At 33.3% G+C, this 24,876-nt stretch overlaps 1 protein-coding gene and 1 pseudogene across 1 annotated transcript; both read right to left on the reverse strand.

Annotated features, from left to right (window-relative positions):
• Nucleotides 1-6,739: 6,739 nt before the first annotated feature.
• LOC127094887 (uncharacterized) lies at nt 6,740-7,474 on the reverse strand. Its single transcript, XM_051033652.1, has one exon. It carries the CDS (start codon nt 7,472-7,474, stop codon nt 6,740-6,742), a length of 735 nt encoding a protein of 244 aa, XP_050889609.1.
• A 3,117-nt stretch (nt 7,475-10,591) lies between these two features.
• Nucleotides 10,592-24,555, reverse strand: LOC127098614 (ABC transporter C family member 8-like; annotated as a pseudogene).
• Between the last annotated feature and the right edge of the window lie 321 nt (nt 24,556-24,876).

Raw genomic sequence — 24,876 nt, forward strand, 5'->3', positions numbered from 1 at the left:
TGAGATGATAATCGGGAAAAGTGAAGCAATGGTAGAGAGGATCATAAAACTGAACCAACACACCCAAAAGTCCTTCAACCACATCAGTAGATAACCCAGATAGAAGCTTCCCATGACGTTTCTTGAAGTCCAAGGGATCTAATACAAAAGATGATAAATTCCTTAACTCTTTCAAACCCGGAGATCTGAAACTGTACTTCTTAGTGTTCCTTCATCCACAATCCATGGTCTGAAAATATTTGCAAATAAAACCTTAGTTCCTTGAAGTTATTTTTCGTGTGATGAATGTTATGATGCACATGAATGCGTGAATGCAACAATAACAAGTAAGGGATCACACACAAGGAAAACAAAAAAAAAGTCAAGGGATGAATCAAGTCATTGTCAAGATCAATCATCCATTTTGGTGGATTATGGTTTTCACCTTATCAACACCCAAGTTCCATTGATATTGGCAAGACTTGATTGGATCAACCAAGAATCAAGGCTTTGTTGTGAGTCACGAGTATAGAGTCAGGTTAAGAACCATCCCAAAGGAGTGTGCTAAGGATAAAACCTATAAATCATGTTCTAAAAAGTTCCCAGAGTCTTAATTCCATCTATCGGATATTACAGGTTAGGATGACTGACTCATCAACCCATAATATTCTCAAGAGAAACTCGTCGGAGTGTAGTATCGTATAACAACTGTTATCAAGTCTACACCTGAACAGTCTCTGCACTACGTCCTAAATAGGCCAAGTTGGGTTAAATGTTCTACGGTTCTCAGCTTCTCGGACCCCAAATCAGAGAAAGTAATGCCTAACCACAAATAACATGTGTGACATCAATAGCTCCAAAAGGGTCTCCACTTAGTAGATGGGTCTCAAGCCAACTTGTTAAGGACTACTCCACACAAGTCAAACATAACTATACCATCCTCATATCTTAATTGCACTCAAGTTCGGGTTAGAACTTATCTCACCACTCAAAGACCATCAAGCACAACAAGCAGATTATATCACACAAACAAGTATACAAACATCAAATATACAAATATATACACATAAAAAAGTAGGCTAAACCCACTGAGGACTACTCTCCAGCAGAGTCACCACTTAATTTCTGTAGCGGTAAATTCATGATCATTAAGCTATGGATAAACTTAACGTCAATAAAACCAGAGTCGCCACTGCGCTTTTATTGTTTCCAAAGGAAAAGGGAAAAGTACAAACAAAACCCAAAGATAAGAAGTTTTCAAATCAAAACTAATAAAATGCCAGAGATTACAGGTAAGGGGGTTGGTTACACAGAGGGAAGGTGTTATCACCCAAAGTGTCCTAGGTACTCCTAGGGAGCCCTTTTTTATGTATGTATGTGTTTTGGTCTAAAATGATGTTTGAGAAAAATAGAGTGTGGGGATGAGAGAAGAACTCATTGATTATATTTTTGTGTTTGACAAGACCTTAAGACTTGTGCCTACGTACCAACATAAAATGAGGGATCAAAACCTCGTAGTTCGTGGTATCAATTTCAAAGTGAGTGAATTGCTTTTAACAAAAAATTAAGTTTAAAAGAGGCACAAAATGCCTAAAAGAGTTTGAATGAGTGTTAGTTCTTTTTGTCTTTTAAAATTTTAAGTCAAGTATGGTTAAGTTCGTTTACAAGTTTGAATTAAGAAAAGAAGTTTAAAACGCAATGGCATAAGGCCAAAGTTTCTAATTTGTAATAAACTCTAAATTTAAAAATCACAAGCAAAGAAGATTTTGAAAGAGGGGAGAGATTTGAAATTAAAGAAGTGGGAGGAGATGAAGAGACTAATCCTAAGCAAAATTTAAAAGTTAAGAGTTGAAAAGATCTAACCAATGGGATGCAATCCAATATACAAGAATGTCATATAGAAACTTATTTTTCCTTTGGATTTTGAAATCAAGCAATATCAATACACAAGTAGCAAGATGAAGAGAAAGGCATCAAATAAAGATAGCCACATCCAAGCTAGCAACTTCATAGTCTTCTTCATAATCTCCCATGTATCAGATGACATACTCCTTGAATGGCTCAGAAATAGGCATTAGACACAGGTTCAAAGTAACATTTGCATCAAGACCATGTAGCAGATGAACTCAAAAGGGGTCTCAATACTTGCATCAGATGAAAGTTCAATTCACAATGACTTAGCTTCAAAAAAGTTGGCATTGGCCAAGTCCTTTTGCATATGGAATGTTGCCTAATTCTAAGTCCAAGTCTCGGATCAAATCCAACAGTCCACACAAATATATTTTTTAGAGTTTTTGTTGTTATTATGTACTTTAAGGTCCTAAGACCAACAAACACAAACAAGGTATACAAACAGATATATACGATCACAATATATTCACAATACATGGCTCAAGTGAGAAAAGTAAAAATGGCATTAAAATAAACAAGTTAAATGATATGAATAATGGAAAATGATAAAAAAGGACTTGAATTTAAAGTGCATAAGGTAAATGACTTGAAATTAAAAGTTAGACAATTTTTAGTCGATTAGATGTTAGTATTGTTTTTGCTTTTCAATTGTTTAAGTCATTCTTTGGAGAACACTCAACCCTCTATTCACAAGCATGAATCCTTGAACCAAGACATCTTCAAGAGGAAGGAAAAAAGGCAAAGTTTCCACACAATACCATGAAAGGGGGAGACTTACAATCTCACTTACTAGAATGCTATGCTTTTTGGGTCAAAATTTAGCGCTATGTTAAGAAATTGTAATTGGACTTATGTAGAAGTCACAACTATCTGAGGCAGGGCAATATAAATTTTAGTATTAATGCATGTTAGAGGTATGATATAATGAACCACACTCCTAAAACATACCACACTTAAAAAGAAGATGGCAAAAGGGTGAACCTAACCTCATCCATACTTGTACTGGTTTATGAATCAATTAGCCTTAGGGTATAGAGATATCGTTGGTCAATGGAATGGATGGGATAGAATGGATTGAAGATGAAGAGGGAGGGGAAATGAGATAAACACAAATTGGTCATGGAAGGAATTTTATCAAATTAAAATCATTCATTCATTTTGGGAGATGAAATGTACATTTCATCAATCCCCTAAATCCAATGATTTTAATCCAACAAAAGTCAAATCAACCTTGATCAAGGCTCAAACATATAATCAAACTTCAAAAGTCAATAAAAATGGCTCAACATAACTTTTACACAATTAAAAAATTAAAAATCAAATTAAAATGCATTAAATTAAATTATGTTTGATCAAAAACCTAAAACCTCTTCAAAAAACCAAATAAATGGCCAAGAGATTTATCATAGGTCAAACAAGGTCAAAAGACATTGGAGAAAATATTTCATTATTTTTGGAAAGTCAAAAGTATTTTTAAACAATTAAAAATATGCACAAAAACAATTAAATCATTAAAAGTATTAATGTTGATCCAAAAAATAGTTTTAATTTAGAAAATGAAAAAGAAAAATATTTGAATTTTTTGGTGAAAGTCTCATATTTTTTGGATCAATGTTAAAATTAACATGAATTAATGAAAATAAATCAATCAAAATGAAAATAAAAAAATCAAAAAAATGTGGACCATCTGATCTCCCTCATTAATTGAGGTGGCCGATCAAATGGTCCAAAGCGCGCGTTCCATGTGGTCATCGGTCAACTGTGCAGCACGCACAGTAATCACAACCAATGCTCAAGATTAAAACAAAGTGTCAACACATCGCCAACACATCGCCGGAGCCAGAGCTCCGATCTTCTTCTCCGGTGGACCTCACCGAATTGGTCCACCTTCAACCATCACCAAAATGAAAAAGAAAGACATGGACTTAAAGAAAAAAAAGCTTAGGAGCTCGAATCTGGCCTCAATTTTGTCTAACTCCAAGTATATAGGAAGATACAAGGAGTTGAATTTTGAGGATCATGATTTTAGTTGCTTCGATTTTACCTCTAAGCAACTCAATCTTGTTGCCTATATTGGTAGGACTTCAGACAACCAAAAATCAACAAGAATAGTGGAGAAATAAGAGAGAATTGAAGAGTGGAAAAATCTAGAAAATGACCTTCAGTGGAGCTTCAAATTGGCACGATCTTGCTCTCAATTATGCTTGGCCTTGCTTCAGATGCTTGATTGAATAGAAATGGATCAAGGAAAGGGATGGAATCTTGGAGTTTCAATCTCAAAACAGTTGGAGATTTCAAACTCGATTTTCAAAGAAAATCTTCAAGCTTATCCTTTAATGATGAGGGTTTAGAGTTGCTGAATCAAATCTTGCGCATCAGGTCCCTATTTCTGAGCAAGAGAGCTTCTATTTATAGGGCAATGGGACTGATATTTGCACACTTCCATTTTTGGCAAAACTTGAAAATCTCTCTTGCATGATTGCATGGGCGTGTGATAGGCCCATCATGTGATGCACTTGGGTCCAAAATTGAGTGTAAGCCATGCTGAAATCATGTTGTCAAGCCATGCATTCGTGTATGAATAGTGGAACTTGATATTATCCAAATGGTCCTTCAACTTTAACCCATGCGCAAGTCATTCATCCTTTGTCCAAATAAGATGATTTTGGACTTTTTAGAAAGGTTAGATCAAGAGGAACAACTTTCATGTTGAACAGGTTTTCATTGAAGCTTGGATCATGATGAATTTTGAGGTGGAAGTTTGGAAAATCAAACATATCAAAACATTTTCTAAGTACCAAGCCATATGTTCACTTCTTCCACCTTGAATAACTTTTTATATAGGCTTAAAATGGGAAAAGTTCCTTAATCAAAGTTGTAAATCTTCCAAATCCATTCAATTTGGTAACAAATTTGACCTTATTTGGATTTGGGATGAACGAGTTATGCATTTTAGAAGTTGAGGAAAATCACTTGTTCAATGGTATTGGCCCAAAAAGACCTATAATGTTTCCTCTTCGCACATGCATTTGCAAGTTGAATTTGAACTTCCATAAAAGTTGAAGTATAAATCTTGAATTTGATCATGCAATTTGAATGGATTTCATCTCATAAAAAATGAGAAAGTTATAATCTTGGGAAGTTGACCTCCAAATTAGGGTTCAGACAAAATGACCTATAATCTTTCACCATAAAAAATGACTTTCCAAGCAAAACTAGATCTTGAACTCAATATGAAAGTTGTTTGGAATTTCATTTAGAGTAACTTTTCTCATGGAATAATTTTCATATGACAAAAATTGTAGGAGATAGGGTCTAGGGAACCCCAGTTTTGACCAGTTGAATTCCTCTGGTCAACCACCATGAACCAACTTGCTAGCTTGATATTCTCTTGACTTTTGGGACTCATGGAGGATCATATATGCATAAGATGATGAAATGTGAAGTATCCCTTGAAATATTGATCAAATGTTGAAGAAACTTGTTGAAGAAGTCACACAAGATACCCAGATGAATTAGGGTTTCCAGGGCAAACAAACTCCAAACTCTTAATGATTTCTTGATCAAAATAACATATGAAGATCATGGGGATCCATATATGATACTTAGAGCCATAATAAATCATTTCTTGATTGAGCGCCTTGCATTGAGGGTCTTAAATCCTAGATATGAGCTTGATAGAGCATGTGCACTACCTACAAAAGAGTTAAACTATACAATGACATATTTTTGGTATTTTGGTTAGTAAATGATAAAAACAAAGTATGATACAATCAAATTGTGCTTGATGATCTCTCCCAATGCAAACCCAATGAATGAGGGATAAGGAGAATGCCAAAGTGTGGTCCCAATGCCAATGCATATGATTATATGGCATGAGGGGTCTTAGGGTCAAAATTGGGGTCTTACAATAAGTTTCTGGTTTTCCTGCTCAAGTTGTTCCATCCTTTTCTGATGACTAGCTCAAGTGTTGTACCGGTGACACAACTTGTCTATCGGAGTGAAATACAGGGATAATTCTTGGGAATGCAAAAAATTTAATGTTTAGAATGATGCATGATATGCAATGAAAATTAATTTCAAGGAACTTTAATAAACATAATTACTGCAAACATCATGGAGAGAAGTGTTACTCTTTTGATAGTTGGAAAAAATCTCATTTCATTAATATTGGAAAGATTACAATTTTTGAAGTACACTTTCAAAAGATACAAGGAAAATAGCTAGAATCCTAAGGAAGTTGTTGAGGAAAAGATTTAATCCCTCTTTGTAGCTTCCTATTAAGCTCCTTGAGCCAGTCTTTCATCTGAGTTTTTTCAACCACTAGCTTGTCGACAATCATCTTCCAAGTGCCTGAAGCAGGAGGATTATCTAAACCAGGAACTGTCCTAATGTTAGAGGAAAGTAAATCCTCTTGCACCTTTCTTTTCTTGTTAGCAATCTCTTTATCATTCCTTTGCTTCAAGTGTTTTTGAAGCTCTTTATTCTCCGTGTGGATGATCTAATACTTGTTCTTTCAAGCATCCTTTTCTTGTTTCATCCTAGTCAAAGCAACCTTGAGTTTCTCCGCGTCAGTCATGAAAACGAGAGAAGGTTCTTTAACAGTTAAACACAAAGGCTCTTGTCGAGAATAAGTCATTTTCAAACTGACAGCCCTAGCTTGCACCCATTGGAGATAAGGCTCCAAAGAGACGCAATCTAGCTTTCCTAGAACTTCTCTTATTTTCTTATAGACGTGGCGCCAGGCATGTACAATCTTTTCTTTGAACGCTTTGTTGTCTTCTCTTTCCTTGAAGAAGAAACTCTCTAAGAAGATGATGTTGGGCTTGTCCTTCATTGGGTATCCAAACTAACGGCGAGCGAAAATCGGGTTGTAGTTAATGCCTCCCTTTATACCAAGAAGAGGTACACTAGGAAACTCACCACAATTATCAATAATTTTAACCCCCTCATAAGCACGATCAAACCAATCAATGTCAGAATGAGTGAGAGACATAATCTTTTGTGACCATAGCAAACCATCCTTGAGGTCCCAAAAGGCAAGAGACTGAGGCAAGTGTGAAATAAACCACTTATAGAGCGGAGTTGTATAACATATGATCATTCCTCCTTTATGAGAACTCCTAAGATGGACTGAATGGTAAACATCTGCAAGCAAGTTAGGAACTGGATTTCCAATTAGGAATATTTTGATAGTGTTAATGTCAACAAAGTCGTCAACATTAGGGAAGAGGAGCAATCCATAGATGAGCAAGTCAAGAATAGCCTCAAAAGCGTCCATACTCTTCATGCTAGAAAAATAACGAGCCTCATCTATCAAGAATTTAGCAGGCAAACCAAGAATTCCTCCTTTTGTAGTCAGATTAGCTTTGATCTTAGACATCCTTAAATGAATAGCTTCTGCAATGTCTTGATGCTTCGTAATTTCTTCTAAATCGGAAAAGGGGACTTTATCAGGAATGTGTAGGCCAATCAGGTGAGAAAACTCATCCAAGGTAGGCACAATCTGATAATCTGGAAAGGTAAAGCACTGGTACAATGGATCATAGAACTGAACCAATGTAACAAGAACCCCCTCCACCATATTGGTCTTCAAAAGAGGTAGAGGTCTCCCATATTTGCCTTAGAAGTCGTCAGGATTAACCACCAGAGATCCTAGATTTCTTAAATCCTCCAATTTTGGACTCTTGAAAGTGTACTTTTGAGTTTTTCTTCTTCCAAAATCCATAGTGAAAAATACCTATGATATTTGCAACAAATGCTTATAAGTTCCTTGAAGACTTTAATTTAGATGATGTTAATGAATGCATGAATGTATGAATCCACAAACACATCAAGATCAACAAACATATGCGAGATGTCAAATACATGGGGTTCATAGGTTCGACTTCACGAGCATGAGGCCATGGGTTTAACCATCCCAACAAGGTAAGTGCTAAGGTTTTGTCATCAAGACAGGAACCAAGGTTCTAAGAAATTTCCCAAAATCATAATCCCATCTTTTAGATATTACCGATTCGGACAACTACTTGTCAACCAATAATATTCTCAAAAGAAACTCATCTGAGTGTAGTATCGCGTATCAACTAATTCAGGTTTACACCTTCATAGTCACCACACTACGTCCTAACAAGGCTTAGTAGGGTAAAGGGACACTAAAGTCATCAGCTTCTTGGGCTCCCATGTCAAAGATAGCAAATGTCTTCACGATTGCTCGTTCAACAAATACTATCCCCAAATGGGCCTCCACTGATTGGGGAATTCTCAAGTCAGCTTGTTTGGGATTACTCCACCCAAGCCAACTTGACTATACCACCCTCCTATCTTAATATGCACTCAAGTCTGGGTTAGGACTTATCTTAACACAAAGATCACTCAAGCAAATATAAACAAACAAATAATGAAACATAGATAAAAACAAGATAGGTATAACCCTCTTGGGGAGCAGTTCCCCAGTGAAGTCGTCATTTCTGTCACGGTGAGAATCGAAGACCAAGCTACTAGATTAACTTGACTCATAAAATATTTATATCACCACCGAACTTTTATTTTTCCAAGGGAAGGGGAAAAGATTCAAAATAAATCCAAAAATAAACATGCATATCAAATAGTAAAACTAGAAGCAAAGTTAGATATGTATTTTTTGTATTTTTGTGGGGTTAGCAAAGCATAAGGATATACACAAAAGTATTTGATGACCTTGATGTTATGCAAATTATACAAATGATAAGGGATCTTAGGGGTGAAAATTAGGGTATTACAATTAGCACTAACAAATTAGTATCTAGATCTTCTGGATCGCTTTCTTGATCATAAATTCAAGAGTTGCACGTCGGTGGTTGTCTTTCCGGTGACATAAGAATCGTGTTTGTTGCAAAGATAAATGGTAATAATGGTATTTCCAGTTATCTTCTAATACTTGATTACAAAAATTAGATCCAATGGAGAAAACATATGCAGTCATTGTTTGGTTTTCAAGAAACCTTAGAATTGATTACTAATGGCGTTCCCTAGCTTTCTCAAAATGCAAATGATGCTCAGAGAGTTAGTCACAAGGATGCGAAGAAGAAAGATTACAAGGTTGCGTTCTGTATTCAATCTACAGTAGATACAACAAATTTTTAATCAGATTTCTCATGCTAAATCGGCGAAGAAGGCATAAGATATTCTTATAAAATATTACGAGGTGGTGAGAAGGTTAAAGTTGTCAAATTACAGATATTGCGAAGGCAGTATGAGTTATTGCAGATGGGAGAAGATGAAAAGATTGAAGACTATGTCTCTAAAGTGTAAAATCTTATTCATCTCATGAAAGGTTCTGGTGAAGTCTTAATTGATAAGAAGATAGTTGAGAGGGTAATGTGTATAATGACATATGACTTTGATCACGTTATTGTAGCCATTCAAAAATCCAACAATCTTAAAACCTTAAAATTGGAAGATTTGGTTGATTTATTGGAGGCACATGAGTTAAGGATTATCGAGAGAGAAAGGGTTCAACAATAATAAGTATTAGAAGAAGACAAGATCACATAACCTACACTAATCAATAGGACAATTTCAATAGCATCTTTAATGTAAACAAAAGTTCTGCAGAAAAGGAATAGATAAAAAAATATTTTAACAACTATCAAATCTTCTTCGGCTAATATGTCTAGAAAATTAAATAAAACTAAAAGTTAAATGTAACCGACATTATTGAAGTATGCAAGAACCCGAGGAACTCCCTCACTTGATTCGTTGATGTCAGGAATAAGGTTCATTCTAGGTCCAATCAAATCAAAGGGACTCACAATAGTAAAATCTCAATCAACTACTTTGCACATGCATATGACCATCTTTGCTTTTCGGTTGAATCGAAAAGGCGTGGAGATTCATCTTCTTTAAGCCCATACTAGTATGCAAGATCCTAACAAAACAATATTGGAGACAATTCGTAGTTTGATCTCCCAAATCAAAATGCAAAACAGATAAGGACAATGGATTAGAAAGTTCCACCATCATTGCTAAGAAAACATGTTTCAAAGTCATGCCAATTTACAATATGTGCATCTCATCCAACACCAGGAAAAAAACAAGTCTACAAGTGAAAAATGTGCAAAATCAACACCATTCTGATTCAAAAATCATGAAGAATTTTGCCAAATTTTTATTTTTATTTTTTATGAAACATGGACACCACTAACACAACGATAGTGACGCCCATAATAATTTTAAAAATTGAATAAATTACAGTGTACAAAATGTCAGTGTCGATACGGATGTTTCTTTTTTTCATAAAAATTGGTTAAAGTTTATTTTTAGCATTACAAAGGAAACAATATGTAAAGACAAGAAAGAAAGTAAGCAAATTGTCATTTCTATAACTATACTAGAAACACAAAATCATAACTAATGAATCACATATATGAATCAAAGAAATCATATAAACAAATAAAAAAATTGTAAAAAGATGAAAGTTTATCTGACGAAGAAGACTATCTTGGAAAAAAAACTATCAATCGTTTTCCCATACACTTCATAAGTAGAGAATGGATAAGCCTCTTGTTAGTTTCAGAAAGTACTTCACCTTAATAATAAAAAAACACATCCAATTAAAATCACAAATTACATACAACAATAAATCACAATTTACACATTGTCCAAAACACCAAGCACATAGTTGATGGACTTAATCAACTCATAAAACTTTAACAGGGACTACTAAGAATTCAATTTTATTATAGGAGTAAGACGAAGTATATCCTAAATATCTCACATAGAACCTGCACACCTCAAGTATTAAATACCATAGTAATACAACTGCAATAGAAACCAAATTAGCCACATTTTATCATAATTCTTTATAACTTAAGGATTGAAACATAAGCATCATTATCATTTACCCAAACTCAAAATGTAAGCTGTCATATTCTATTGCCCAGGAACTCAAATTCTATCTCATCAAATTCTATCACTCATTGTATTTTTTTTTTACGGAATCACTCATTGTTGTCTGCTAATATTTGGGAATGAATTCTTCCTGCAACTGGACCAATATTCAGCCACCAGCTTAGAGAATGAAGAGTTTGTATCCATTAGCTTTGAAGGCTCGTCGTATTCCATCAGTTTCCCTTTAGTAATAACCATCCAAAAATTATGAGGCAAAAAATAATACTAATAAAACAGAAACAATAGCATGTATAATAATAATAATGTAATAACATACCATAAGATAAAACCATAACCATGTCACTGTCTATTACAGTTGGAACTCTGTGAGCCACTGTTATAACTGTACATTCTTCAAATTCCTCTCTGATTACTCTTTGTAAAATGGCATCTGTAGCAGAGTCAATGGAGGCAGTAGCTTCATCCAGAACAAGAATTTTGTTTCTCTTAAGTAAAACTCTTCCAAGACAAAACAATTGCCGTTGTCCTAAGCTCCAATTTCCACCTTCATCACTCACTGCAAAACGTTTCAAAATCATGATTCCGTAATTTGTATATTCACAAAACCATATATAAAGACTCACCAGAAGAGTCCAAGAGACTTGGTAGTTTGCTGATTGTTTCCTTAAGTTGGCATTTCTCTATAGCCTAAATATACAAATCAAATATAAAATTATTGAATGGTTCATCTAAAATTCAATTACACTTAATGCTAAATATTAAGATTAGTTTATTCACCTTCCAGATATCATCGTCTGAGTAGAGGCCAAGAGGGTCCAGGTTTGTCCTAATGCTTCCCTTGAAAAGAGTTGGTTCCTGAGGGATTATGCTTAGCTTCATTCTCAAATCCTTCAACCCCATTGAGCAAATGTTCAACCCATCTATGAGAATATCACCTCTTGATGGCTCAACTAAGCGAAACAAAGCACTGATCAGTGTACTTTTTCCACTTCCAGTCCTTTCGACAACTCCTACCCTACTCCCTTCTTTAAATGTACAAGTGATTCCCTTAAGAACTAATGGAGCATTAGGACGATATCTGATCTGAAACCAATGTAAAAAATTGGCATAAGAGGAGAATTTTTCTTTTCACTTTATAAAAAGATGAAAACTTAAAGGAGAGGTAGAAATAAAATATTATACTAGAGATTCTGGATTGGACTACTTCACATTACAAGTCAATTTTGCGGATATGAGTTGTGCCTACTTCACATTACATGTCAATTTTTTGGAGATGAGTTAGGGCGTAAAAAAAAGTCTAAGACATTTATCCAATTTTACCTCCAAGCCTTGAAGATCAATCCTTCCCTTGGAAGGCCACGAAGATGGCGGCCGGTTATTATCCACAATGGCAGGAGGCTCAACTGGTATATGAATGAATTGTTTGATTCTTTCAACAGATATAGTATAGTTTGATAAGTTGGAAAACCATCTACTCCAAAATATTTGGGCTGTTGTTAAGTTAAAAGCATAAGAAAGAGACAGCCCCACAAGACTTGCACAGAACAGGAAAGTTGTTGAGAGTTATTAGCTCGAACAAAATTTTATCACGGTCATTGTCAATGTCAATTGACTATATGGTTAAATATATTTACTTCTGGACATATTACTTTTCACTCTTTGTCCTTGTAATTTTATTTGTCTAAAATTTATGTTAGAATTGATATTTGTAATACATAGAAGTAGACTATTTAATTGTACTCCCTCAAATATGACCTATATTATGACTAAAATGAGTTACAGTGTCAATTTCAATTTTTGCATGGACTAGAACTAAATACCATGGACCAAAAACAAAATTTGATATGTTTGTAAGGATGAAAAGTATATTTAAGCATATATTATTTTACTACCTGGGGCTACATATCCATGAGGAAGTAGAATAATCAACAAAGATGCAGTGATGACAGTCATATTTTGAAGTGCTTCAATCCTTAAAACTACCCATTCCATTGCCGCATTGGAATGAAAGAACAATGAAGCATCTGTGTCTACAAGTGTTAAGTAGGTTTTGAAAAATCTGTCTACCATGTTGAATGCTCTTACAGTAACCACTCCAACTGATGTCTCGGATGCAAAATTCATGACTGGAGCTTTGGTTGTTCCATTGATCCGTATTAGTTCCCTTGCAGTGGCTTGATAATATTGCTTAAAAGGAATGAGAAAAAAGATTTAGAAGTTACTGGCTCAATTATCTAACCTTGGATAGGGAATAAACAATCAAGAAAAACTGGTGGATAAACCTGAATGTATATTGATGCAACCATTGCAGGAACAGCAACAATGAGAACTTGCCATGTGACTGAAACCATTATACAAATTATCACCAAAATTTCAAATGCTACACTTGCTACAACGGTGATGGAATAAGGTATATCAAAGTCCAAAATACTCAAATCTGATGAAACCTGCACAAGAGAGAAGAAAATGTTGGCCTAAATTAAATATGAGTGGTTATGAAATCGTAATGAATGGAAAAAATCTTACTCTAGTTAAAATCCTTCCTACAGGAGTTGAATCAAAGAAAAGTATTGGAGCATTGAAGATAGCTGTAGTGAATTTTGAGAAGAAAGCAGTAGAAGCTTTTAATCCAAGAAGTGCAGTCAAGTAAGACCTTACATATACAAAAGCAGCACTAGCAAAAGAAACTAATGTATAAACTCCAATCAAGGTGGCATTAGTTACTTTTGGAATTTCTATGGCTATAGCAAGCCAAAAGGTTGATGCCGTTTGAAAAGCCATGAAAGCAAATAGTGCTAACATGATGAAACACACCATGAATGTCCCTTTGGAATAATCTATATAATCCCAGAATGGCTTCCATCCAACATTGCCAATCACTTTTTCTTCCTCTTGTGTAAGTTGTGTACCAATTGGATCCTTGATACTAGAAATCTCTCCCTCACTTTGATTCTTAGTGAGATAAAAACCATGAGAGCTTTGAGGATTGGACAAAACTTCATTATCAGAACCTCTTTTATGTTTATTATCTTGATTCAACTCAGTAATTGTGTCTTTATGAGCACTCACAAGTAGTTCAAAAGTTGTTCCTGCTGTTAGGAGACTCTCATAACTACCTGATTGAATAACTTTTCCACCCTCCATTACCTAGAATTTTAATTCATCAGGTTAGTATCAACTTATGAGAGAAATACATATGTTAAATGAAATACTTTACCAAGATTGTATCAACTTCTGAGAGAAACTCCACTTGATGAGTAACTAGAATGACTGTTTTCTCTCTTAAAGCAGTCATGACACAATCCTGTAATATTGTAGACACAATTAACTTTATACACCAAAATTGGTAGTTAGTTTTCTAGTTTCCTTTAGTCATGTCATAGAGTTAAATTTAAATTTGAAGAACTTGGTTGATAAAAGTAAATTTGTACATCAAAAGGTCTAACCAAAATTAGAGTTCTCTTTATTATATGTATAGATCAACAATTTAACATGATAAAAGTACTATTTGCTTACATTGAATAGTATTGCAGCTGTATGTGCATCAACTGCACTGAAAGGATCATCAAGGAGATATGTATCAGCATCATTGTAGACTGCTCTAGCTAGTTGAATCCTTTGTTTCTGTCCTCCACTCAGGTTTATCCCTCTCTGACCAATTTCTGTAAGATCACCATGGCTAAAATCGTTGATATCCTTATCTAAGGCACAAGCTTTAATTGCTTTTTCGTATCTTGTTCTGTCCATTGGCTTGCCAAAGAGTATATTATCTTGAACTGTTCCACTCTGTATCCATGAAGATTGGGAAACATAGGCAAAAGTGCCACCTACGTTGACCTGTTTTCCATTATAGTGAAATATCATAGTGCGAAAAGTGTAAGGTTTTAACATTATGCTTATTCAAATGAATTTGGCATGATAAAATTTAAATGTGAAAATATTCAAGTCAAATCTAAATGGGTTATATTAGAAACTTACAGTTCCTGATATCTTAGGAATTTCTCCAAGTATTGCATACAAAAGTGATGATTTCCCAGCTCCAACTGGTCCACAAACTGCAATTTTATGTCTCCATTTGATTTCTAAATTCACATCTGCTAAAGTTGGAGACACAGATTCATGATCCCAAATGAAGTTGCCATCTTGTATTTCTACGGCATTAACAGAACATTCCTTGAATTTTCTTTCACTATCATCATTGTTTAGTTCTTCATCGAGCAAAAACCTATTAAGACGATCGAAGGAAACCTTAACTTGAATCATAATGGATAGAGCCTCTGGGACCATTCTAACAGGCTCTGCCAAGTTCCTCAGAGTTGCAAGAACTGTGAAAATAGTTTCAGCATTCAATGGTGCACTCTTGGTAACAGCACATCCAATAAAAACAACAGCAGAAATAACGGTAGGAGACATCCAATAAAGAAATGAACCAAAAGCTTTCAAAGTCTGCACCTTAGGCAACCATACAAACTCTTTATCGCGTAGCGACTGGAGTAAATTCTTAACTTTTCTTCCCATGATTGTAACTTAATGATCTTCATACTATTTAGAATCTCTGAAGTCGATCTAAGACGCTCGTCCTGCGCAATCATAAACTGTGACTGGCAATTTTGTAGGATTTTTGCAAATGGTACATTAAGAAATCCACATATAAGAAGAGGGACCAAACCAGGAAGAGCGCCAATACCAACAACACCATAAAGGACACCAATGGAAAGAACAAGTTGCAATGCAGAAGTCCATGTCATATGAAACCACCATGGAAATTCTCCCATTCTATAAGCATCCACAGCAATGTAATTCACAATTTCTCCAGCCGAGTGTCGTGTCCTTGCCGAGTTAGAAAGCTTTAGTTGCTTTTGATAAACTGCTACCATCAGAGCTGACCTCATTTTCAACCCTGATCTCCTTGAGTTAAAAAACCAATGTCTTTGAGACAAAGACTCAAACAGTTTGGTGACAATCAAAAAACAAACTATGGAAAGACCTTGTCTAAGATCTGGCTCAGTTCTATTTGAGTATTTAACAAAAGCATAGAGTATTAGAGGTGAAACTGCAACAGAAATAGTTCTGATTAATCCATAAAATGCTATTAACATGTTTTCTCCAAAGTAAGTTCTAACAATAGACCAAAGAACCAAACTCTTTGATTTATTCCTTGCTCTCTCTCTAACAAGTGATTCCCAGGCATGAACAAATTTTTGATATGCCATGTTTGCTTCATCTTCAGAAACAAGGGAAGGGATTTCTTCAAGATCTAATGGCTTTGAGTAACCTAAAATGAGTAAAGAATTGATCCAAGAGAAAACCAACTTGCTTAGAAAAGTAGCATGACCAAATCCTGTTTGTTTAGTTTCAAATTTTTGATCTAATAGTGGTTCAGATAAACCTTGTTGGACACTATGATTTCCCAAAAAAACAAGATTTTGAATGGCACAATATAGAAGAAGGAAATGTACAAGCCACTGTACAATATCAAAAGTTTCAATTGCATGATTTTGGAATAGAATTTCAATGTTGAGAGATGAAACCAACACACAAGAAAATAACCACCATATAGAGTTTAATATTCTTATCCATTTGAGTCTCTGAAGAATCAAAGAAACAGAAAAAGAAATCCAAATGATTCCTCTGATAATACAAGTTAACCATTTCAGTTTTTGCTCAGATTTATCTTTGATATTCCACAATCCAACAGTGAAAAATGAAATGCTAACAATAGCACAACAGATTGAGGCAATAAGAAAAATCCAGCATTTTGTATGGCTTTGATTTGATGAAGTTTTTGTGATGAAAGTGATAAGCAAAGATGTGAAGTAGAGAGAGAGAGAAAGAGTATGTTGATTGTGTCTATTAAGGTCCTTTGAAAGCATAAAGAAGTGAAATCAAAATTGGTGAGACAAATCCATGAAATTTCACCTGCATATATATATATATATATATATATATATAACCCAAGGATGAATAATGCTAACAAACTCTGACTTTAAATAAAAATAGATCAATTGTGCTTAAGTACAAATTATAAAGTAGAAAATATATTTAAATACTACAGTTCAAATTACATAATATAATTGAATAGTTATACTGAAACATTTAGTTTATTTTTGAGTTTCATTTGCATTTAAATTTATATTTGCATTTGAATTTGAGTTTGCATTTAATGTACATTTGAATTTGGATGAATCTATATAAGTCCAAAGTAAGTTGAATGTGTAACAGAATTTTTAACAAATTTTAATTGAGAAAGTTAGTTATAGAGTTTTTATCTCTCTCTCTGCGGCAACTGTTCATCATCTCCTTCATTCTTGTGCATTGTAAATGGAGGTTCATTGTTGAACTCCAACAATTGGTCTCCAGAGTCCCAGTTTGATTCACATGTAAATACAAGTGTAGTAAGTTATGTGATTGATTTCATTTCTGAAATTCGTGTTGAATTGAAATTTGAAATCGAAGAGAATCACATATTTTGATTCTCAGGGTTTGGGAAACACGAGTGTTGGTTAGAACTGACTGATTTGCACAAGAACGAAGATGAACGGTGGAAACGGTAGTTTGAACACTAAGCTTCCAGTATTCGACAGAAAGAATTGAAATCGGTGGTCGATTCAGATGTGTGTGTTATTTGGCGCTCAAGATGTTCTTAATATCGTCAATGACAGTTACACGCTGGTTGCAGAAATACAACAAACGCGCACAAAAATGTGCAACGTGAAATGAGGAAGAAGGATCAGAAGGTATTGTTCTATATCCATCAATGTGTGGATATGAAGGTGATTGAAAAAATTGTTGATTCGACGACGACGAAGGTGGCGTTGGGTACACTAGTACGATGTTATGGTGGTGACGCATCAGTGAAGAAGGTTAAGTTGCAGTCCCTACGCAAGCAATATGAAAATCTCAGCATGAAGAACAATGGGAAGGTGTCTGATTACATCTCTAGAGTGATTGTGATCACGAATAAGATGAAGTATTGTGGAGAAACGCTCTTTAAACAAGTAATCATTGAAAGGTACTGAGATCACTTACTCCTCGGTTTGATTACGTAGTTGTAGCCATACAACACTCTAAAGACACTAGCACCATGATAAGGAGATACAACATGCTCTGAAAGCTCGGACTCTGAAAGCTTCTTCTGAAAAGAAGAACCAGAAGCAAGCATGGCTAGAGAAGAAAAAAAAGTATGGTGGTGGTGTTCAGAAGTCAAAACTCTCTAATTCTTATAAGAAACATCAGAATGTTCAAAAGGGAAATGAGAAGTCTGATAAGAGGTAGGTCCAGTGCTACAGTTGTAACAAATTTGGCAATTTTGCTGCTGATTGTTGGTCAAACAAGGTTAACAAGGGTGAAGAAGTCAACATAGCCAGAGAAGATTCTGATGATGAACCTGTGCTATTGATGGCATCTGAGAATGTAGGTGGATCAATGATAGACTGGTGGTATATGGATATTTCCTACTCAAATCACCTAATTGGAAATAAGCAATGACTGTTTGATTTTGACTCTGGTAAAAAGACTAAGATCAGATGTGATGATGATGAGTATCTGAATGCTAAAGGAATGGTAAATGTCATAGTAAAGTTGAACAATGACAAAACTATACTGATTAAGGATGTAAGGCATGTTCTTGGCATGAACAGTAATCTGATGAGTGTAGGTAAGTTGATTGAAAAAGGTTTTTCAGTTATCATGAAGGATAATCTCTTGAAGTTGTATGACAGTAATCAGAAGATGATTATGCAGTTTAAACTATGAAGAAACAAAACATTCAAAGTGAATGTTTCTACAACTGACACTTAATGCCTTAGTGTAAGAAGTGCTGGAGGGAAAAGTGAATTGTGGCACAAGAGATTGGGGCATCTGAACTACAGAATCTTAGAGCATTTGATTTCAAAGAATCTGGTACATTGAATTCCTAATATTGTGACACAAGAGAAATAATGTGATATATGCATGAGAGGAAAACGAACAATATTTCCATTCTCATCAAAAATTTCTCCAAGAGCAAATCATGTTTTAGGTGTGGTGCATTCTGATGTATGTGGTCCATTTAAGGTACATTCACTTGGAGGGAACAAGTACTTTGTGTCATTTGTAGATGAGTTCACAAGAATGACATGGGTATCACTCATTAAGTTCAAACATGAGGTGTTTGCTAAGTTCGAGAAGTTGAAAGTGAAGGTTGAAAATCAAAGTGGACAAAGGTTGAAGATCCTCAGAACTGATGGTGGAGGTGGGCTCAACTCAATAGAGTTCAAGAAGTTCTGTGAGGAACATGGTATTGAGCACAAGGTGATTGCTTCATACACTCCATAATATAATGCTCTTGTTGAAAAGGGGAAAATAACTCTGTTTGAAATGACAATGAGCATGCTGAAGGAGAAGAATCTACCAAAGCAATCGCGGGGTGAAGCAATTACCACATCAGTATATGTGCTCAACAAATGTCCAACAAAGAATTTAAAGGAAGTAGTTCCTATTGAGAAGTGGACTGATAGAAAGCAAAGTGTCATCCGTTTCAAGGTGTTTGGTTATGTACGTTACAAACATATACCAAATGCTACTAGAATGAAATTGGACGATAGAAGCAAAGTTATGTTGCTTATAGGTTACCAAAGTACATGTGCTTATAAGTTTTATTGCCCTGTCACAAACAAGGTTGAAGTCAGTAGATATGTCAGAGTGAAAGAATCAGAAAATGGGATTGGAGAAAGTCTCAATCCAACTCTAGTTCAGTGTCAACACTTGATTCTAATTCTGCCTCTGAAGAAGATTTTTTCTTTGAGGGTGATTCTGACTCTAAAGGAGTCTGAATCTGAAGATGAATCTGAATCTGAAAGTGAGTCTGACTCTGAAGGTGACTTTGACTCTAAAGATGAGTCAGACTCTGATGGTGGATCTGACTCTAAAGGTGGTCCAACCTATGAAGGTAATCCAACCTCTGAAGGTGGAACTTCTGAAGTTGGAGCTTCTAAAGGTGATCCTGCTTCTGAAGGTGAACTTGCGTTGTTCTAGAGGTCACATAGATTTAGACAAATACCAAGGAGACTTGCAGACTTTGAATTAATGCATGATACTAATATTGACTCTGAAGGGAAAGTCATAAATAGTTCCATGATGATGGACTCTGAACCTGTTAACATTAATGAGTCTCTCAATAAGAATGTGTGGGTGAATTCCATGAAGGAAGATCGTGAGGCCATAAAAAGAAACAAGACATGGGAATTGACTGTTCTACCTCAGAACAAGAAAGCCATAAGTGTGAGACGGGTTTTCAAGATAAAGCTGAAGCTAAATGGTTCAGTTGCTAAGCATAAAGCAAGGTTAGTAGCTAGAGGATTCATACAAAAGTCTGGTTTAGACTACTTTGAAGTGTTTGCACCTATAGCTAGACATAAAATTCATAAGGTTGGTTATTGTTATAGCTGGAAATAAGAATTGGCATCTGACACATTTAGATGTAAAGTCAGCTTTTTTGGATGGTCCATTGCAAGAAAACATTTATGTGTTACAACCTCATGGATTTGTGAAAGAGAACAAAAAGGGATGGTGTACAAGCTGCATAAAGCCTTGTACGCGCTGAAACAAGCTCCAAGGGTTTGGAATCTGAAGATTGATTCATTTTCCAAGCATCTAGGATTCAAGAAATGTGAAATGGAATATGGCGTATATGTGCAGCATACTTTTGAAGGCAATGTGATTCTTGTGTGTCTTTATGTGGATGACATACTTCTAACAGGAAGTTGTACTTCTGAGATAAACAAGTTCAAGAAGGTGTTGATGAATGCATTTGATATGACTGACCTTGGAAATATGGTATATTTTTTAGGGATGGGGATTTTACATTCTGAGAAGGGAACTATTGTGCACCGACTGAAGTATGAACTTGAGCTACTGAAGAGATTTGAGATGATGAATTGTAAGTCAGCAATCACACCTGTTGGGACTAATCATAAGCTGGACTTTGATGATGATGGAGAGGATGTAGATGTTACAACCTTCAAACCATTGGTTGGCAGTCTGAGATATTTGTGTAACACTAGGTCTGACATATGCTATGCAGTTGGAATGATGAGTAGGTTTATGAGCAAGGCAAAGTGGCCACATTACGAAGCTGCAATCATAATTTTGAGGTATGTGAAAGGAACTCTAAGGCATGTAATTTTGTTTCCATCTAGAGTGTTAGACGCTGCTGAGTTGATATGTTATTCATACTTTGACTACTGTGAGGGCATAGTGGACAGAAGGAGCACTACATGATACATGTTTATGTATCTGGAAGCCCCCATTTCTTGGTGTCCCAAGAAGCAATCAGTGGTTGCATTGTCAACCTGTAAAGTTGAATACATAGTTGGTACTTTGTCAGCTTGTTATGCTGATGAATTTGCTGCAGGAACTGAAGTTCAAGGTGAGCAAACCAGACAGATTAATGATTGACGACAAATATGCCATAAGTCTTGCTAAGAATCCAGTTTTGCATGAAAAAAGATAGCACATTGATACTAAGTACCATTTTTTGCGCAATCAGGTTCAAAATGGAGTACTTTAGATTATTTATGTCAACACTCAGAAGCCACTTGGAGATGTGTTGACCAATGCGCTCAAAACTGAATACTTCATCAATTTGAGGGATGAAATAAGTTTTGTTGATTATTAAACTTGAATGTGAATTAAGAGATGGTGTTGAATGTAATTCAACATTCAAGTTAGTTTCATTTATAGCTTTATTTGAATTTGAGTTTGCATTTAATGTGCATTTGAGTTTTGGTGAATATATATAAGCCCAAAGTAAGTTGAATGTGTAACAAAATTTCTAACAGATTTTAATCGAGAAAGTTAGTTACAGAGTTTTTATCTCTCTCTCTCTCTCTCTCTCTCTCTCTCTCTCTCTCTCTCTCTCTCTCTATATATATATATATATATATATATATATATATATATATATATATATATATATATATATATATATATATATATATATATATATATATATATATATATATATATATATATATATATATATATATATATATATATATATAACTTTTCAGCATTTCCTTCATTCTTGTGCATTGTTCATGGAGGTTCATTGTTTAACTCCAACAAATGAGAATGAACTAGTTAACTCTTTTAAAACACTTCAATTCTTTGTGTGTTTTTCTTTTTTTCAAATTTTCTCTAGTGACGTAAAGTATTTTCGCTTTAATCGGGTCATTAATGTGGGTTTTGCAAAATTGATTGAAGTTTTTCTATTTATGTGATCGATGATCGATGGAAAGTTTTACGGTAGGAAAGATAGTTCTTAGAGTCGTTTCCATTTTGTTTTGTCAATTGAACTATGACGAAGGTCAACTAGAGCAAAGAAAATAGACTAATTAGATTAAAAGTTATTATAACAAGTGTTTCAGAAATACTCTTTAAAGATTTTGAATAAAAAAAATATTTTTTTAAAAAAATTAATTATTTCAATTTTCAATGCATTGATTATACCACCTTATGTTTTAAATCCTTAAAGAGTGTTATGTAGAGGTGGGAGTACGCTGGACCGAGCTAGATTTTGCCAAGCTTAAGCCTCGTCTGCTAAAAAATTAAAAGTCTAAACCTGACTTGTGGCATATCATAAGCTTATTTTTTGCCTATACCTTTTCGAATGTCTGATTAGCCTATTAATCAGCTTAAAAAACCTATATCATTTGAACATATATATAAATAAGCAATTCAACTAATGTGTAAATATACTAGAGAATCAAAAGTACAATGAGACTAAATGTTTGTTTACATTGACTTATTTGAACTTACAAAGTAGCATAAGTTTCGTGAGATTATTTGTTTGGGAGCACTTATGAAAACAACATATAACATTATTCATAAATTTTTAACCTATTTTCACAAGTTCTTCATGATAATTAAATTTTACTTTTATATTTTAGTATAAAGTACACAATACAATAAAAAAAATAAAAAATTTATTCATATTTATTAAAATAGATCATTTTTATAAACTTAAAATGCTTTTTATATGTCATATAGGAATTAACTGAAGGGGCAAAATTTATGGAAGAAAAAAAATTAGAAAGACCATTATTTAAAGGAAAATTTTAGAGAGGTTAAAATTAAATGTTATAGGAACTAAAAGTATATTTCATATAGTACAAAACTCGTAACCTAAAGAACATACATAAATTTCATAAAATTATTTCAATCATTTAAAAAAATTAGTTATATTGACTACTACTTTTTCATTTTTCTTTTCTTTTTTCTCTTCTTACTTTTCATTTCACTCTCTTTATTGATTGAAAAAATATGATTAATATCATAAAATTAAAAATAAAGAGAATAAAACGAAATAAAGAAAATAAGATATATCATAATTATTATGGTGAAAGATTTATTTTATTTCATTTATTCTCTACCCTAAATATATATAATACTAATATATATATATATATATATATATATATATATATATATATATATATATATAGAGAGAGAGAGAGAGAGAGAGAGAGAGAGAGGTGGTAGAGTGGGGGCATGTGCCCCCACAATGTTTTTTATTTTATTTTAAAAATTATCATTATATATATATATATATATATATATATATATATATATATATATTATATATATATATATATATATATATATATATATATATATATATATATAATATATATATATATATATATATATATATATATATATATATATATATATATATATATATATATATATATATATATATATATATATATATATATATATATATATATATATATATATATATATATATATATATATATTAAAGTCTATTTTAAAACTAAAATATAGTCAAATTAGTTGTGTTTAATTTCAAAGTATTTTTTTAGTAAAAATTTAAAAAATAAATTTATTTTATATTTTTTTATTTTAACATTAAGATATCATTATCAAATATCACACATAATTACTCATATTACATTAATTATTTATATATAGAGATAAATATATAATTTTGTTAATAATAAAATTGAGAAAATTACACAAATAAAAAATTAAAAAAACATATTAAATACTTTTTTAAAAATTAAATATCATAAAAGATAAAAAAAATTATGTATTATTTTTGTTTTAAAAAATAAATTTTATATATTACAATACTAATTTATAAACAAATATATCGCCCCCGCAATTTAAAATCTCTGTCTCCGTCCATATATATATATATATATATATATATATATATATATATATATATATATATATATATATATATATATATATATATATATATATATATATATATATATATATATATATATATATTTTGGAAAATCCTAAATTTTAAAAAGTCTCAAATGTTATAATAAAAATATAGTAAATTATTAAAATGTTATAATAAAAATCCAACTTAAAAAATGAGATCGATCAAAAACCAAAATTGTTGAAAAATTGTTGAGACAGATCCATGAAATTTCACCTACATATACATAAGCCAAGGTTGAATAATGCTAGAAGTTAGAATAAAAAAACATTGATTTTAAAGAAAAATAGATGAATTGTGCTCAAGTACAAATTATAAAGGACAAAGAGTCCGGATTACATAATATAAAATGAATATTAAGCATACAAAGTCAACAAGATGAAAAAGAATGGAGATGAAGAGTTAAGGGCATAAACAAGAAATGATTATTATTTGTGTATATATGAATTCATGATGGTCCATAAATTAAAGAGTGAAAAAGAATGAAAGTTACCAATGGAGTTGGAAAAGGAAGCCATATTTGGAGGTTGAATTTGAATGGTTTGTTCTCTCTTCAACTCATCAGTAGAACAGACTCGTTGCTAATAATGGTAGTAGTACTCTTTCTTTACTACTAGTAGTATTTAGAAGGGAGAAGTAGGAACATGTCAGCATTAAAAGACCTGCTCTAATAAATATATTTTTAATGCATGTCTCTCCCTATTGAATAGTAGGGACCAAGATGTGATGTACGTGATGTAGTTGGAGACAAGGGTTCCATGAATGAAAATTTAATGGCTGTAGATATTTTTATGGATACAAAATAGACTACTAGTACAACGTCAAAGAAGGATGATTAGAGCAAGAGAAAATAG

The sequence above is a fragment of the Lathyrus oleraceus genome, chromosome 6 (assembly GCF_024323335.1).
Source record: "Lathyrus oleraceus cultivar Zhongwan6 chromosome 6, CAAS_Psat_ZW6_1.0, whole genome shotgun sequence".
NCBI classification, from domain to species: domain Eukaryota; kingdom Viridiplantae; phylum Streptophyta; class Magnoliopsida; order Fabales; family Fabaceae; genus Lathyrus; species Lathyrus oleraceus.

Coding starts and splice junctions, on each gene's coding strand:
- LOC127094887 (XM_051033652.1), bottom strand. CDS start 7,474: ATGGTGGAGGGGGTTCTTGTTACATTGGTTCAGTTCTATGATCCATTG.